The following is a 19,128-nucleotide window of genomic DNA, read 5'->3' as shown; positions in this document are numbered from 1 at the left end:
TAAAATATTTTTAGGGTGTTGGAAACAAAACAAAACAAAACCTTTCAGATGTCGTTGATATTACTAAAGTTACATTAGATACAAAGAATTTAAGATTCATTCCACCAAGTTTTATAGTAAGCAGTCATTTAAAGAAAATGTCCTTCTTTCCCCACCTGGTTGCTGTGTTTAGACATAGCTCACCACAGCAATTATGGGTATTGTTGGAAGCTTGCTAAGTTTGTCATCTTGCTGTGGTTTGGTGAAGTCAGGGCCTAAGAGCAGGTGGAGAGAGGAGGAAGATGGGGAAAGGTGTCTTTTAACAAAGAAGAGGCAACTCAGTGGGAGTGGAGGCTGGCAATCTGCTAAACGGAAATGAAAGGAAATTCTTCATTTCTAAATGGTTCATTGACCCATGATAATAAAGCAGCCTTGCCAAAGAAGGATAATTATCTTTTTAAGTATCTGATGCCCTGTGGGTGAAGCCTTCCCTTCCCCTCTCTTGAAAAATGAACTCAGATTAAACCACTGCTCCTTTTCCTAGTTTACCATTGACATGAATTTCCTGATTATGAGCAAAATTAATCAGTTTCCCTTTCAGCTTTCCCTTTCCCTACCAGCTCCCCACCCCCCAACCCCGTCCTTCTCTTATGGAAATTACGCCCACCCAGCTGAGTTCAGTGCATTTCCTTCCCTTTGGGCTCTGAATCCTACCAGTGTGATAGGCTAAAATGCTTGCAATTCTGGTGTGACTAGCAATTGTAGAATTGAGATTTTATTATGCCCCATGGGTGCCTAGCTTCAGGCAAAGCACACTGTTTTAAAACAACAAGAAAAAGGAAAAAAAGAAAGAAAGAAACCAAAAAGAATATCTGAGCACTTTTTTCTCCTGCTGGTACCTGAAAACTAAATAAAATTTAATGTATTCCCATGTGCGTATATATGTATGCATGCATGATTGCACGTGTAGCTGCATGTGTATGAGGAATTCAAATACGAAGACAACTGAAATGTTATCGATGATGTAACATTGAATGTTAATTTGTCACCAGCAAATGATCAAACTTAGATTCTTTTTCTCTAGCTCTTATTTGTTCAGGCCAATAGCATAAATATGTTGACTTGTCTCACTTCTAGAATGCACTGAGATGGTTTTGTTTGTAGAAGTAAAAAATCCCTTTTCTTAAATGTTCTTCAACTGGCTTCTAGAATTCTTAATAATCAATTGGAGGAACACTTGTCATAAAATGGTTAACCACATGGCACATCTCTTATTATAAATGAAGTTCACTGTACGTTTTCAGAATGTCTGCTCTCCTTTTAAACATAAATAAAACAACTACTATTGTGTTTTCATTACACATTTCTCTCAAGAGATATTGAAATTAAAATTTTAATTGTGATACTCTCCATAGAGAAACTGACTGGATATTCTGCTTGTTTTTCCAACCCAGTGCCTTTGGCTGTTTGAGAAGATGGAGCTTTCGAATTGGGGTCAGGAGATAATGGTCCAGAATAGATTTTGCCTCTTGGCATAATTATTTCAGCCAGCACTTGAGTCTCTCTGAACATTAATGCCCTTTTCTCTTAAAAGAATTTCTTTAGCACACCACTGCTTCTCTTTCAAATAATAATTAACCATGTTTGTAAGCTCCTTTTTGAACTTCTTGGAGTTTGGTGGTTGGTAAATATTTGTTCTTTTATTCCTTAGTCTTTGAGAGTTCAGGCCCTGGGCCAAGGGGATTCAATACTGTGGGTATAAACTTGTTGGTAAAAATCCTACCCAAAGCAAGCAAAGTGTGCCTTAACAGAACTCACTGCAGATGTCCTCGTGTGTCCCCTTCGGCCAGTGGAGCGCTTCCGAGACCTGCGTCCAGATGAAGTGGCAGATTTGTTCCAGGCAACCCAGAGAGTCGGGATGGTGGTGGAGAAGCATTTCCAGGGGACTTCTCTCACATTTTCCATCCAGGTGAGTGTCTAAGTAGCTCAGAAATTGTTTTTCTTCCTTTTCAAATCCTGGCATTGAGCTCTCTCTCTTTTAAGCTGCCGTCTCACTGGTAAGGCAGCTGTCATTGTTCATGTCTTAAATAATAGCAGAAAAAGATGTAATCCAGGACCACCCTTGTATCCATTGTCCCAAGGTGGACTGTAGAATATCAGCCGAGGCACTGTCTGCAGCATTGTTTACAAAACAAATGAGAGTAACAGACAAGTGATTTAATGGGCATTCAGGCATTTCAGATCTTCTACTGGAACTGGGGCTGGACAGCTCATGTTCATTCCAGGGCAATTATATTTTGAGCAGTGCATGGACTTAGCCCTCCTCTACGTCAGTGTAGTAGAGAGATGCATGTTGGTTGGGACCTTGCCCTCAGAGGGCTCCTTTTTCTCTTTAACTCAATCTGCAGTGATTGATTATGGATTGGTATGATGCTATATCAAGTATTCTGTGTGGCCTGCTTCCCAGGAAAGAGATGACATACCCCAGTCACTGGAGATCTTTAGGCACAGGCTGAGCCAAGTGTAGAAGGAAGTCTATGGTGAGTCATCAGCTATGGGAATTGAGCAAATCAATAGAACATGTCCTATGCCCTTTCAGATCCCCCATGGGAAGAGCTAGGGGTATCAATACATAATTAAAGTCCTTAGTGGCCTTGACATTGGATGACTCTGCAGTAACCCTTTGGAAAGAATTGGCTGGTTCTGTAATGTGAGACCTTGCCCTCCATGCTTTAGTTACACAGAATATTTACCATCCTTCAACTACCCTCTTTGCCTTCCAGCCATAGACTTTCAAAGAAACAGATAGAGAATACCACTGTTTTCAAGTTATGAAAGGCTTTGACTAAAAATGCTCCTAAATGTTTCTTTACAAAGTTTTTGCTGTCATGTCTGTGTTGAGAGTAAACTTCCCTCTGAAATATGGTGTGTGTGTGTATGTGTGTGTCTTTATGTGTGTTTGAGTCACTTTTGTGCAAGCAATTAAGCTCAGGGTGGGTTTATCAAGCTTATGCTACAAATCATGTTTCCAGAGAGTAGCTGAAGGCAACTGTCAGTGTTAAAGGAAATACTAGAAAAAAATTCACCTTCACTGAAAATGGCCCGTGCTAGTAGTTATCTAATGTGATTTACTCAAAAGTGAATTCCATAAACAAAGGAACTGACTTGTGCATAGCACTTGGAGTACTTTTGTATATGCAGTGTCTACAAAACTTTTCAAACTTTAAACCAGAGTATGGTGTTTATTTATTCCACAGTCAAGTGAACCTCGCACCTCATGGATACATACGTAGATAAAGGAAACCCAGGTTTTACAAAACAACATTTACCCATCCTGTGTACTCTAATAGTTTTTGTTGTATTATCTGATTTGGTTTTAGTGCTGATCACAACCCATTAAGCTGACTTCATGACCCACTAATGGACTGTGACTTCAAGTTTGAAAGCCATTTATACACAATTCTGGCCACAGCGGGACAAACATTCTTACCCATTGGTCTGGGCCACAGAGATAGAAAGACTTGCTAAAAGTTGCAAAGTTCTAATTCAATTCTATAATTTTCCGTCATAGACATTGCCTGTTCTAGTATCTCAAACCAACTGAGCACTTGCTTTTGCTTTGTCTTGTGACTGATGTCTCGGCAAATCAGCTCATTTTCAGCTAAACAAATGGTTTTGTTGGTTTTGAAAATCTGAGAGAAGGAACCAGGAATGGGAAAAGGGCCCAACTACAGTGAATGCTCCTACTTTTTCCCTCTAAGGTCAGGACAGCCAGAGAGAGCCCACTCTTGGGTGGTCTTCCCATATAAGACAGCCCATATTCCTACTTAATGGATTATGTTTACAGAATTTTTTTTTTTGAGTAGAGACTTATAGTAACCAGACATTAATTAAACTACCTCTGATTTAAAGATAATCAAAAGGTGCAATAATTTACCTCCTCAAACATTTCCAACCTTCCTTTAATGCAATTAAAGCCATAGCCAAGAGCAAAGAGCATGAAAAGTAGCAAGAGGGTTGGCTCCCTGGATAATTTATACCATTTTTATACATAACTTCTCACTTACTCTCAGGCGGAAATGGAGAACTGTCTGGTCCCACACATTTGAAGTGAATGGTTCCCATGAGAATACTATAAATTAACACACAATGAAATTGGATCTAAATTATTAACGGGAGGTATTTCTGAATAAGCAGGAGATACCATCTATCTGTTATCACCTCTGTTATTTATCTATTTTTTTTCTCCTACTTCTAGGATGGCCCTGAAGCCGGGCAGACTGTGAAGGTGAGTGCTTATTACGTGCATACAAATTAATAAGGGGCAATTATGAGAACTAATAAAAATCACACTGAGCCATTTGCAGCACATTGCTGGTTCATTATGTTATCTTTGAGGTCAGAGAGACCCTCAGTGTTAGAGCCATAAATCCTGACATTATAAACTATGCCAAGCAATATGTTTCCCATTAGTTTACAAGGCATTTACCTTTTGTTGTAAAATTATTCTTGTGTAAATGCTAAAACAGAAGCTAAATCAAGAAGTCCTAAAACAGAAACTGAAGTCAAAAGGATTCAAGTGAGGTAGTATCTCAGAAACAGCATGTGAGCCCTGTGTGGACTGGCAGGTCCCATTTGAAGCTGAGATATCTTTGACAGGCCTTCTGGTTCTTCACACAGCCTCCTCATTCTTGAGCGACAGGCTAAGCGAGTTGTTCTCCATGTGCTAGCTCTTTTCTCCTTCTCTCCTTCTCTCCACCCACACACCTATACTTTTCCTCCCTTTGTACTTAATGCTAAAGTTCTAACCTAATGGAGTCAGTGGAGCTCGAAGATGGGTTTTTAAGTGTGCTAAAAGAGGAAAGGAGGATTTGTTAGGATACTCTCTACTTTCCTAGTAAAGTAAAATAAAAGAATAAAACTTTGGCTGATGCTGAGGCTGGGTTTCAGCCCCCTTCATACAAATGCAAATTCCTCTGCAGTTAGGTCCTATGCCCAAATCACAGAAATGGCTATTTTTTTCAGTGCTAGAAATCAGAGGGAAGTTGAACTGGGGTGCTAATGTTATACTTTGCAAAATAAGGTTTTATGACTGCGAGACTGGCTATGAACAGACAAAGTAATGCTTGGCACAAAACAGCACCAAAAAAACACAGTCTCTTTTTGGTATTAGTTTGCATATGGCTTTACTGTTTAACATAGCTACTGTGGGACTTTTAAAAGTACTTTGGGAAGTCCTCCTAAGGAGCAAATGTTCTATAGGGACTGCCACCAAATTCCTTAGGATAAAAAGGAGCTGTCCTCCTGATTACTCCAGACACATGATGTAATAGGGACAGAGGGGGCTCGCCTCTTTCTTCCACCCCACTGTCCACCCCCCATGCCAGGCTTCTACATATGTAGACACCAAAAAGAGTATAATGAGTAGCTTCTTTTTGAAATTCATTCATCCTTCCTTATTTTCTTTTTTCTTTTCTTTTCTTTTCTTTTCTTTCTTTTTAAGAGAGAGAGCATGAGCAGGGGAGGGGCAGAGGGAGAGGGAGAGAGAGAATCTTAAACAATTTCCATGCTCAGTGCAGAGCCTTATACAGGGCTTGGTCTCACAAACTGTGAGATAATGACATGAGCCAAAATCAAGAGTCAGAAGCTTAACCGACTGAGCCACCCAGGCGTCCCCTGAAATTGTTTCATGAACTACAAAGCACAAAGTTTAAATCTGGTTGCTAGTTTTTTGTTTTTTTTTTAAACTCAGTATGTAATTGTCAATCCTGACAACACCAGATTTAGGTACTGAACGCACTATCTGATGGAATTCGTTCAAATATGGAAGTATGTCTGTAGGAACACAGCTAATAACAGGGGAGCATGTACAAACTAGATCAAATGAAATGCACAGATTGATAATAGGTACATATTAAACACATTTAAAGCTTATATGTATATATAGGTATTATAATCTCACAATTTCATTTTGGTTCTGAATGAAGGATTAAAATTATGTTCTATATAAGCAGGCGTTGAATAGAGAAATAAGTAGATAAGTGGCTTCCAGCAGCTGATGATAGGAGGGCATGGGGAATGACAGCTAAGGGGTAAGGGTTTCTTTTTTAGGGTGATAAAAATGTTGTGGAATTAGATAGTGGTGATGTTCATGCTGCATTATGAATATTCTAAAACCTACTGAAATGTATATTTTAACATGGAAAATGTTATGGTATTTGAATTGTATCTCAATTAAGAGTAGTAATAAAACACAGTAAAAGAAAAAAAAAAAGTCACCAAACACCAAGTCTAGCAGAACTGCGCACCCTGGCTAAGGACTTTCTGATTCTAACAGTGACTACTTTTTTGATGTCCCCAGTTATCCAACCAAAAAATGTTCACGGTTTTGTCAGCTTCATTGGTGAGGATGATGGAGTAATTCTTGGCCTATAGGACTTATATATGAATTGTTGAATGTGATTATTATCACCATCACCATTGTTACTTAGTATAAGTTAATATTTTTTAACAATTCTATATTTTTTAATCAGTAGATTGTATTGCTTTGGACATCTTTCAGCTGTTTCCAGCCTAATCACAGAATTCCCCCAATATGAATTTGGCGGGGGGGGGGGGGGGCTGCATCTTAAATCCTTTGTAGATGATAAAATGGCTAAAAGAGAACAACCATGCACATGCATATGAAAACCTATGTGTATGACACATAGGTGTATGTGAGTGTGTGTATGACACAGTTGTGAAAACTGTCCTTTTAGGCCAACTTTGCATATGTGATGTTGTCCAATCTATGTTTTTCCAAGTGCAATCCTTATACTACCTGCATAAAAATTAATTTTGGTGTTAGTTAAACCACAAAGAAGTGGACTCTTAGTTCTTATGCTAAATCGATTGATTTAGAATCTTTGTGGTTTGGGCTTGGGAATCTTCATTGTGAACCAGAACATAATATGAGTCTTTTCAGAGTGTGGCTGTTCCTCAGTCTTGTTATTTTATGCTGATAAAATACCTGGTAATGGCCACATACCCCTGCCGTGTGGAAACCAGCCATATAAAAGCCAGCCCCTCCAGGGAGCAAGGCAGCACCTTCAATATTCAGCTGTCTGGTTCTGAAAACTGCAGTTCAAGACTGAGCATTTCATGTTTTGAAATTCACACAGTTGTGCATTTCAGGGTAGCATTTGACAGCCTGCTGCGGAAAGCGCAGTGACTGTTGGCTTCGTCTTTGCCTGTGTGTCTGACTCTTGGTATTCTGCCCAATGTCTGGGTTCGAAACCATTTGTGTCTCATGCCGGGTGGTAATAACAATAAGCCCAGTAATGATCTCTTCCCCTGAAGCAACTGTTGTTATTGTTAGTGAAGGTGTACCACTGAGCTAGACACTTGAACGTGGTGCCACTTTAGGGTTTTTTGTTTGTTTGTTTCAGGGGCTTTAAATTCTGCTTTGCAAAGAACAAGGGTGGGCTTGCTTACTCAGTAAGTGATTCATAGCAGGAAGGGGAAATATGGAAGTAAAAAGTCACCTCTTACGTTTCAGTTGATTATTCAGTCTCCTTTTGAATTTAAAAGTAGTAGAGTGCTGCTATTTACCCAGTGATCATTGCAATGATTTGAATGTCCTGCAGTCTTGAGAAACTACCTCTTTTTTTCTGGTTTTAGGCATGTATTGCAATATACATATACATGTATATACATATCACTGTATATACATATACATGTATATACAGGTACAGCCATATGTTGCTGTATTGTTAGTCTTTTCTGACCCCCATCACCCATCTGAAGTGGCTCTGCTCAATAAAGCCTTTATTCCCTATCTTGTTGCCTTATTTGATTTCCTTCAAGGCATTCTTCACTGTTTTTTTAATTTGTGTGGTTATTTTTGTTTCTGTACCTATGTTTCCTTAGTCCCTCAAGAATGTAAGCTGTTTTGAGGACTTGCATTTTGCCACTGTCTACGATGGCTCTTTTGGGTGGCCCGGGGAAAAGAATGGGGAAGATAATGGGTCTTTGCTTGAGAGAGCAAATCTACTCGTAAGTTTCTAATGTGAATGAACATGAAGCAGCAGATGATATGTACTTGTATTTCAGTGTGTGGTCAGGGCTCTGTCTGAGTTTCCTGGGATTTTTGTCAAGAATCTCCTATATCTCAGGCATCACTGACAAAGACCAGAATTTCCACTCATCAGGTTGCCAAACCATATTCCAAAATGTAATTTCAACTAGCCAAATCATTAAAGGCAGTGCTCGGTCTTTTAAAAGGGATACTCCATAGTAAGTTTAATGTGAGCTACCTTTTAGAGAAATTAATATGTGCATCTTTGGGTGGGAGGGTGTTTTAGGTATATTAAAGAGAGAAATTTATGGCAGGCAGGCAATCTGGAATCTCATAAGAACTATTTATAGAATGTGCTTGTTTATCCTTTTTTGTGGTTATGGAATTGAATCCCCTACTTAGATAGTTCATTTTATAATATTAAGGCAGTGGGAAGTATCTTAATAACTATTGATATATTAGCAATTACTTTTCAGATTGCTTAAGAAAGAACAAGAAAAGGAATTCTTTGAAAAAGTGTGATTTAAAAATTAAAATAAAGATAAAAACAACTGTTCCATTCACTGAAGGGTCTCTATGGTCCTAGAAGAGATTTTCCACGTAGAGATTTGGTAATCATTTCAATTCATGAACATAGAGGATATTGTAGCTCTTCATGAAGTTCAGTAGTTAATGCACTTTGGCGTCAATCAGAGGTTCCATGGGAATATTAGGTCTATTATTTTACTGTTTGACTTGGGCAAGACTCTTAGCATCTCTGAACGTCTTCGTCTTCACTTTTCTTTCTTTTTTTAAAAAATTTTAATTTTTAAAAAATTTTTTTAGAGAGAGACAGAGACAGAGCATGAGCAGGGGAGGGGCAGAGAGAGAGGGAGACACAGAATTTGAAGGAGGCTCCAGGCTCTGAGCTGTCAGCACTGAGCCTGACATAGGGCTCAAACTTGTGAACCGCGAGATCATCCAGAGCCAAAGTCAGACGCTCAACCAGCTGAGCCACCCAGGTACCCCCCACTTTTTAAAAATTTTCTAAAAATTATTTTTATTTCATCTTCAGTTTTAAAATGGAGGGAACCCTGTCTATTGTATTGAGTGATGATGAGGAGAAACCAACATGAATAGAGAGCCTAGCCCACTATCCCTGGGACCTTGTTCATGTCTCTTAATATTAATCTTACCCTCAGTTTTCTTATGTTTCTTTTGTAACATAGGCAAGACTGGGCTTTAGGGGAATATACTTGGCATTGAGATTGCGGCCCTGATGAGTTCACAGTTATACACTGAATTGTCACTGTTGACTTTTGCCATTTTGCTTAAACTCTTGAGAAAGCTTTCTTCTGGTAAGAGGACTTGTGCTGTTTGAATACTGACTTTGAATTTATTACAAAAGTGACCAGTTGAACATTCAGAAATCCACCTTAATAATTGGGGGGAAAAAATCTCTACCCTGATATATTTTTTTATCCGCTGCTCTACTCCTATGGTAATGGGTAAGTCATGGTTCTAAACCGACAGTATACTTCACAGTTACTTGAAATAGGTTTTCACAAAATAGAAACCTGCTGCCCCCTATGCTGATTCAGTAGGTCTGGTGTGGGACCCAGGACTCTGCATTTTAACAGACACTAGGTGATTCCCATGCACACCTTATTCCAGTGCACAACTTAGCAAAGAAGTGATGAGAAGATATGGAGGACTTTCAACAGAGCTCCTTGCTTTCAACCCAAATGAATTCCTAAAATTTGGTGTGCACCGAATGGAGAAAGTGACATTTTGAGAGTAAAAATGATTTTTCTTGACTGTTATTTATTATTTTCATAATGAAAGAAATTTCACAAGAGTTGTAATTTGCCGGAGAACTTTTATCCTTTGCTTAAAGCCATGATAGAAAGTGCCTTGCCTATGTTTATGCCTAATGCCTGCATTTACTGCCTGAAAAATTAGTATTTTAAGGATGTGGTAGCTTTTCTCTTGTGGAATTGGCTTACAATTTATATCTCTTTTCTCAGAATGAATCCCATTTGCCTGAATTTGGCAAACCAAAAACAATTTCAGTGCTCAGGTCGGGATGAGTTTGTTATCCTTCTGGGGACTTGGGGACAAAACTTCTGGTCCCTGGGTCTGTCGGCAGGAAAAGGGACCATGAGCCTGCCTGTCTCCTATGGGAAAGTTCCTCTCTTCTACTAAGCCTCAAGCCTTCTTCTAAGTAGGTATCAAATCATTGTGCATGTGTGTGTGTGTATTTATTTCGAAATGATCGATTTTGATTTGCATGATGTCATGAAAAAACACTGAAAGAAAAATTAACCAGGCGTTAATTAACCGGGTGTTTTCTGGTTACTATGTGTTTTTTATTTTCTCTGTCCTTTCACTGTCACAGGCAACTTCGGTGGATGGGTTGAGGGATTCTGGAAATGGAGTGAGGATAGAGGGAAAATGGCATCAGCATTCCAACATACTGATGGAGAGACAGATGACCTGGTTTCAGTCCCAGAACTGCCACCTACCAGGTGTATGACCCAGCAAAAGTTAACCTTTCCTAGCCCCACCATCCATTTATAAATTGATAACACGAGGGCCTCAGTGATACCCTTCCTCCTAGGGGTGTTGCAAAGACTAAATGGCTTAATGCATGTAAATGTTTTCAAAACAGTACTTGGCATGCAATACATCTGAATAAATGTTTGTTCTAGTTTTATAATTTTCACTGAATCCTCATAACCCTCAAAAGTAGGCATTGATATTTGACATGTGAGGAAACCGAGGTTTATAGAGGTAGAGTAACAAATCACACCATACACGACTGGCAGGTAGTAGAGCAAAGATTCAAACCCAGGCCTGTCTGAGAGCCCCTCTCCATTATATCATGCAGCCAGCTGTTCCTAAAAGCACCTTGCACCCAATAAGCACAGGGGAAGATGCACAAGGAGAGGTTTTGTAAATATATTTCCACCCATAACACAAATTAATTTGCATTATTTTTCTCTGATTAGAATAATATTGGTTTCTCCCTAAAAATACCCACAGGATTCTCTCTGTTTAACTTTATTATACAGGTAAAGGTCAACTAAACTAAATGCTGTTTTATTACTGTATGCCAGTTTATAGCAGAATTATATGTTTTAGGTGTTTAATTTTTCATTAGTGCTACCAAACAAATTTCTTTAGTAATTGGAGGCCCTGACATAAGCAAAGTGGATATTTGGCTGTTAAATTTATTTTGGGATACGTAGCACAGAAATGAGGCAGATACACTCTTAATGTCAATGTTTTATAGATCTCCATAGACTGTCTTTTACACCTGATGTTCAGTTTGGGGGTTTTATTTAATCACTGTCAAGTGAAATATCCTGTGAAAAGCAAAGTGCTCTGTAGACCCTAAAATGCTACATAAATGTAAGGTGTCATTATTCAGAGTCACTTTCTTAACTCTGTTGATGCAGTAAGGGCTGTCACTCACTGTTGTCATTTTAGTGTGGAATAGTAGGTGCTCAGTAAGTAATCACTGAAGGAATTTCTCTCTTGGTATTTTGCTCTGTATGTTTCTAGCCTGGGAAATAACGTGTATAATTCTCTAATTCCATTTAATTAGATCATTGTAGGTTTAAAGTTTTCAACCTGTGGCATGTAAATAATTAGCTTGGCCAACATTTGAACAAACAAACAAACAAAAATCAAGGCGGCAGGGGGGAATGAGAGAAAAGGCAAAATAAACTCAGCCTAATCATGTGATGAGGATTCAGTTTTGATGAAATGTAAGTGTTCATGTCAGTCTCAGTAGATGAGCCATTTGTCATAAACCACACACACCTTAAATGTAGACTGAGGGGTGAATGTCCATTAAATAATGTGTGGTTTGGTTGAAACTGGACATTGTAGCTGAATCAGATACAGATGATATTACAAACTTCTATTTCAGGAATTATTAACAGCAGAAATAACAAAATACAGAGGCAGATTACTTATAGGCTATGTATCTTAACTGTAAAAATGCAGATGGGTAATATTGCTTAGAGATATGGACACAAAAAGGGTTGGGATTCCCTCACGTGGAAACATTAAGGAGAAGGAGCGCACCGTGGGGTGTCACAGGTATCCAGTAGCCTTCAACTCCATAGATCTCTTTTATTTTTAAGATGGGTAATGTGTACCCATTTGTTCAACACATTATTTATATTTTGTAATATCACTGATATTTTAAATGTATTTTCAAAAGAAATATACAGCTTTGTCTATACTTTTTATTTCACAGGGGTCCCACTGAAGGTTTTCCATCAATAAATGACTATTATAATTCATTCTTATTCCTTTATTATCTTTAGCAAATAACTGATTCTCACACCTATGTTCAATTCTCTGATAATGGGGCCCATAATATAGATTTCTGAAAAGCCCGCAGTTGATTTTGTTGTTGCCCAGATTTAGGAACAGCTGTTTTCATATATTTCTTTTTTTTAAGTTTTTTTTTTAATTTATTATTTTGAGAGAGAGAGAGCGTGCATGCACAAGCATGAGAGAGGTAGAGAGAGGATCCCAAGCAGGCTCTGTGCTGTCAGCATGGAGCCTAATATGGGGCTCAAACTCACAAATTGTGAGATCATAACCTGAGCCAAAATCAAGAGTTGGACACTGAACCAACTGAGCCACCAGGCACCCCTTAACATATTTCTATAAATACATTTTGATTCTTGGTCAAAGTGGCCTAGGCTTGATTCTTGCTGCCATATCCATCCTAAATCATTCAGTCCCTTGAAGGGGCTCCTCTTTGCCTTTTATGCTGAAACCATCAGTAAATTAATTCTTAAGATACAAAAGCAGCTGGAATAGTAAGGATTTGATGACTAAGTCTGGGTCAAATGCAAACCAGGTTAATGAATAATGGACATGGCAGCCTGCAGAGCTCCAGAAATGGAAGAATTAGAATAATGACCTTCCTAATGACATTTAAGTGAAAAATTCTGGGTTGGTGAGAATCTGTAATGGCCCTTGGGCTAAACACAGTGAAAATTTCTGCCCCCTCCCTCAGTATGAATTATGTTAGTGCTGGGAAAGGATAATTTTGAAATCTTCACATGCCGCGAGGCATCAGTACTACACCTGCGGTCTCCTAGAGGATTCCCTTTCTAGAGAGGCTGTTCATCTCCCAAGATCAGGAAAATTGAGGTGTACATCTCTGGAAGCCTCCTGAGTCATATTAATCCCAAACCTCAGGGGGAAGAGACAAAACTGATGGTCTGGAATCCCTCTGGGCTCATTCTACATACAGATGATACTTTGGGGTGCTGGTAACGAAAACTCTCCTTTCTTTCCCTGGTAGCTTATTCTCTTAAATAAGCCTCTCTTGTTCCTGATGTTACATGAAAAGTCAACATGAAGTTGTTTAGGTTGTTGATCTTGCCCAAAGTGGTTTAGAAGAATAAACATTGTTGAATGAACAATGTGAACTCACCAAATACTCTTTTACTTCGTGGTGAAATCCATTTATCCTAATGTTCACATCCAAATGTCCCACCATAGGGTCTATATATCAGTACTTGTTACCTGAAAAATGTTTTCTTACCGTGCTTTGTATACCGGGACTGTGATAAACAACCCAGCAGGGCCTTTTATTTGTTTCAATTCATCTGTTGGTTGTAAATGGTATAAATTCCTAGATGTAATCAGGTTCTAGCAGTATAATTTTGACAAAACGATTCATCCATGGAAGGAGTAAATATGATTCCAAGCTCAGCTCTGCCATCAGATGACCAGAGATGAGAGTCACCCTCGAGGAAGAAACTCAGAGCCTGGATAACTCAGAGAATCCCAGAAGGGCAAATGACCTTGGAAGGCACATGGTGTCATCACCTGTTGTGCAAATGATCCCTGTCAGTAGCCTTTAAATTGGTCTGTCATCTTCCTCTCTCTCTCTGGAAACCCAGTGCACACTGAAGGAAACACTTCTAGTTTTATACAGCTCCAATCTGTGGTTGACAATGAGCATCTCCTCACTACCAAAGGTATCCTGTTCCTAACTCCCAAGGAGTGAGCATTCTGTCTGCTCATGTTTTATTATCTAACATTCTGTTGTTATTTTAATTTATTCTTCCAGTGTCTACTATGTTCCAGGTATTGTCACAGGCCCTGGCAGACAAGGAAGAGTGAGGCATAGTCCCTATCTTTAAAGGCAGTCTCTGAAATAAGTGCTAGAGTAGAAGAAGACTGAGAGGTTGTGGGAATTTTGTAGTGCCTATGAATCCCTCTCCCAAGAAGGGTTTATTGAGCACCTACTATACTTAGGTGCTGCCAGGCACTGGGGAGCCATGGAAGAACAAGCAGCCAAGGAACAGCCCTCACCCTACTTGTCCGACTTCTCTACACCCAATGAATGCATAAAATAATTGCAAGCTTTGAGCAGTATTAAAAAGGCAGTACCATGGTGCTGTGAAAGGAAGAACATGGAGGGAGGAAAGGCGGTGGAGTGGCCAGCAAAGTTCTCCTGGAGAGGTAAACTGAGACCTGAGAAATGATAAGCGTCTATCCGGATGGAGAGCTGTGGAAGAAAGAGCATTCTGGGCAGAAAGAGATAGAAGTAATGAGCTTGGGACGTTCTAGGAGATGATTGAAGTCCTTGGGGGCAGGAATTTGGGGGCAGAGAGATGTGAACAAGAAACCAGTTATGCCAGGCCTTGTACACCCTGGTAAGGGGTTGTAATTCAATTTTTAATGTGTTCAGTGTTTGGATTATATTCCAAGGGCAGAGGGTATTTCATGTGTGCCACATGTGATGGGTCACCTTAATTAATTTGGCTTTTAAGTTTCTAAGTCCAGTTTTCCAGAACTTGAATAATTTTGTCTCATATCTATCTTGAGCACTATGGTTGTCTTCCTGGCTTGTTTTCTTTATTCCTCCATTATTTAGCAGTTAAGAAGTCAGGGTGTGTTTTAATCCATCTGAATATTGGATTCACATCTAGCTACAGGTGTGAACCCTGTTTGGTGTAATTCAGGAGCCAGCAAACTTTATCATACATGTCCAGAGAGTAAGCATTTTAGGCTTTTGGGGCCAGGTGTCACAATACCCTTGCCTTTGCAGCATGAAAGCCGCCAAAGAAAATATGTAAATAAATTTGCACAAATAAATGTGGCTGTATTCCAATAAAACTTTATTTAAAAAAACAGGCCATGGGCCAGATTTGTTCCAAAGGCTGTAGTTTCCTCATCCCTGCCCTAAGCCATTTCTCTCTGCCAACTTATGAGTTTAGTTAACCCTGACCTAAGCCACCTAAGGATTCCATTCGCTTTAGGGATGGTTGTTCCCAGCCTCATGGAGAACTTGTATCCATTGTCTGTGGGTAGGGATATGAATAAGGAAGCAGTAACCCTGACAGTTGCAACAACTATCTTAGGATTCATGGGTCATTCTGCTATAGAGTGAAGCAGATACTGAGTGTGTAGTGGCAGAGACAGAAGTTGGACCCTGGGTGACATTACCAGGTTGCTGAATTAACCAGTCCTGAAGTCTGCACCACCTCCAGACTTTTTGGTTAGCTGATCCATTAAAGTTGAAGTTCCTGCTACCTCCAGTGGAAAACATCCTCAACTAGATCATCTGCTCTAAAATATTCAGTTATTGTTACTCCTTAATATGCTTAACTGGCAGTTTGCATTAAGTGCTTCTGCATATCTGCAATACTCATCACATGCCAATGGGAATCCTTGAGTGAAAGTTTGAGAATCAATGGCCCTAGAAAAGCTTAACTTCCAATAGGCTCCCTTTGGTGCATGACCACAAGGTAATTCCATTAACTTTAATGATGGTCGTGCTGTACAAAATGGGTCCTGTTAGTCTATTCTTCCCCTTATTTTTTAACATTAAATCTTATCCTGCAGCTAATTCTTCAGGGTAAGATATGTTCACCGATGCCATTCATTTCTTGGCCTTTATTAATATATGCAAGACTCTCTTAGGGAGGGAGTTGGGTACATTAAAAATGAATCCACTGCCCCATTTGTCGACTGTGAGAAAACCCGAGTCAGGGACATCAATGGATTATTATTGATTGTTGTAAGATCCAATAAAATCATAAATATACTCAAACAATTACTGTGGCCACATTAGCAAATTATCAAATCTATAACTTTCCTTGGGGCCTGGCCTCAGAGATTCAAATAAAATGCCAGAGGGAGCAAAGATGTATTTTAGGAATGTGACAAACCAGGGCCAGGATAGAGAAATTTATGATTTAATTTGCTGTGCAATCTAATTGAGAATAACTGTTGGATTTCTAAAAAGCGAACTTTGATTAGGTTAGGCTAGGCACCAGAAATAAACTGGAAATATGGGTCAGTTTATACTTTTCTGAGCGTCTGTCACAAGGGGGAAAGGAAAGTGTTCATTGTGGGGAATGACTTTCCTGGGTGACCTTCTACCCTGCCTTCTGTGTTCTTATTTCCTGTGTTCAGATAATTGCATTATACCTGAGACTAGCTGGCTCTTCCCAGAAACGTGCTTTTTACGCTCTTCACCAAGTGTCAATTTCCCCCCATTTAGAAATAAATCAATTCAGAATGAAATTACCCAGAGCATTCATTTTTCACCATCTAGTAAATGAGCCTCTCTCAAAAACAGGAGGTCCTCCCTTTTTTGGTTCAGGCTTAATAACATCCTCTTCTTACACAGAAGTAGTGCAGAACTGTTGTCCCTGCCTTCTCCCGGCTTTTCATCTTTGGTGGGCTGCTAGGCAGGATTTGCCCTGTAACATGTATATTGGCATGTTCATGGATTCCTTTGCATATTTTCTGAAGATCTAATGGGATGTCGGACTTCCCGGTTTAAATTTCTAATCCACAGCAGGTTGGGAGGGAGCAGCCTGTAGCACCCTATCATCCATTAGCCACTGTAATCATCCATCTGAAGCCCTGGGCTCTGCCTCATGCTGATGACAGGCACACCAGTGGCTAGGTTTTCAGGAATGGATTGGCTCATCTTGCAGTTCACTTCAGGAAAATAGAAAAGCAATTTGCACAAAGATAAAGGAGATTTCATAGTGATCTGGGTAGAGCTGGCTAACGGATTTCTACCGGCAGTCAGCAAAAGCTCGAAAACCCAGCTGAGAAATGATAAATTACTGCTAACTGTCCTAATTATCCCTTGACACTCCGTGTTGAAACCTGACTAAATTTTGCTGAAACTTACAAATAGGAAAGAAATTTAAGGTTTAATAAATTACCCATAATAGAAATGCTGGGAGAGAGGGAGGGAGAGAGAGAGACAAACAGAGAGAGAGAGAGGGAGCAAGCATGATGCCTATAGCAGAGGGCCCGTACTGATCACCCAATGGTTTCTTGAGCCTTAGCAAGAGAAGGTGGGGGAAATGTGTTGAATAAATTGTAATTTTAATTACAAACCTAATTGATTATATTCAGCACACTCATCAGGTTAAGGAAGACGAGGAGTCAACTCCCAAGGTCATTACATTAATAAGACACGGTAAGCATATAATTGGCGTTGAGTTGTGAACATCACGTTCTTCTCTGCAAACAGCATAATCCACGTACTATTTTTGAAGGGTCGCACACTGACTAACTTTGTTTCTTTATATTTTGGTACAATCATCTTGTACTAACCCATCTTTCATGTGTTATAGTTTCAGCTTTACCTTCATCCATTGTATAAATCCACGTAAAGTCCTTCCAGTGATGGCTAGCTTACTTTTTACCAGCTATCTTATTCCATTTTTAGATGACTTCAGTTAGAAAAATGTATTTTTCCTTTTTCATTTTTTCTCTTCTTCTTCCTCTTCCACCTTATCTTTTCCTGTGAACCAGCAGTCACAAGACTGGAATCTTTGTTCTTTTCCTTTTCTCTTTGGAGTCTGGGTAGTCTGGTTTAATTCTGTATTTCCTCTCCTTCTCAAAAACCGTATAGGAGTTGGAAGATGTGCTCTTGTCCTTCTACAGAATCATCATTGCCTTTAACTGTGTACATGACCTGGTTTTTACTCCTTTGTCACACTTGTCCCCACATCTGGGTGTTCTCTGCTGATTGTTCTATTTTAAACATGTTGCTGAGAATCACACAGAGGCCTCCAGAGGGCACAGGAGCAAGAGTTTTATGCAGTTCTTGGCACATAGTAGGCTCTCACTAAGTGTTTGTTGGACATGAGGATGGTATAGAGCCTCCGGCCTGGGTGTCCATGCTGCAGATGAAGATTGTCAAAAATTAAATGGTTAGAAAAATCTTGTTGACAGGGACACAGCTGGATGGTGGGTTTTGCTGGTGCCTTTTCATATTTTGAAGACCATGGAATCTGGTCAGTGATACGGGATCCTGTGATGTCAGTACCCTCAAGACCAACTGGGAGGTAAATTGATAGAGATGCTCTTTGTTCTCTCGGTGGACAAATGCTAGCACTGGAATGAAATCTGAGCTAATATTCTTAATTAAGCAGTGATCTGTGGGGGCTCTTTCCACACCAAGGGTGTTTTCCAGAGACTGACTGTTCTCATGTCTAATCCTCACCAAGCTTTCATGCTAATTATTTTCCCTCAAGCAGGCATATAAAAATCACCCAGAATGCTTTGACTCTTTGGGGTGACAATTAGAAGCATAATTTAGTGAAAGGCAGCTAACTCATTAAATTCTGGGAGTTGGAAGGATCATGGAATCTTTGAAGTCTGAAAGCTATAGACTTTTTCTATGGAAAAACTCAGGTATATGCACAAAATATTGTGTTTGCTTTCAGGGGTCTGCTGGCCCCATGACACCGTGTGGATTGCTCCCCTGGCCTTACCTGAATTGCTGTCTTCCACCTATATTCAGTGGCAGTTAGTATTACTAGTGTAGGTGGATGGGGTAAATCATGAGGCAGGTCACAATGAGCTATGTTCTCCCTATTTGAGAGATTTACCTTATAAAATAGGTCTCTCACTCAGAAGAAGTATTTGGTCTGAGGATTCAAAGACTGGCTCTATCTACTCTTAGTTGTATGGTGTTAGGCAAGTGGTTTTGTTTCCTTGTCTGTGAAATTGGAATAAGAGCACTCCCTCTTGCATAGGATTTTTATGAGTATCACATAAAGTCACAAATTGGGAAACTCTCCACACAGTGCTTG

At 39.6% G+C, this 19,128-nt stretch overlaps 1 protein-coding gene across 10 annotated transcripts in view; it reads left to right on the top strand.

Moving 5' to 3' along the window:
• Positions 1 to 19,128, top strand: part of FHIT (fragile histidine triad diadenosine triphosphatase) — a 1,422,334-nt gene that overhangs the window by 1,156,617 nt on the left and 246,589 nt on the right. For all 10 annotated transcript variants that reach the window (XM_060633696.3, XM_060633695.3, XM_060633693.3 and 7 more), the window contains 2 exons: positions 1,803 to 1,948; positions 4,238 to 4,267. In XM_060633696.3, coding sequence (XP_060489679.1) covers positions 1,803 to 1,948; positions 4,238 to 4,267 — 176 coding nt within the window. The remainder of the gene's footprint in view (positions 1 to 1,802; positions 1,949 to 4,237; positions 4,268 to 19,128) is intronic.

The sequence above is a fragment of the Panthera onca genome, chromosome A2, assembly GCF_046562875.1.
Source record: "Panthera onca isolate mPanOnc1 chromosome A2, mPanOnc1 haplotype 2, whole genome shotgun sequence".
NCBI lineage: Eukaryota > Metazoa > Chordata > Mammalia > Carnivora > Felidae > Panthera > Panthera onca.
Note: the sequence above shows the minus strand (reverse complement) of the source record. Positions and strands in the feature narration are given on the sequence as shown.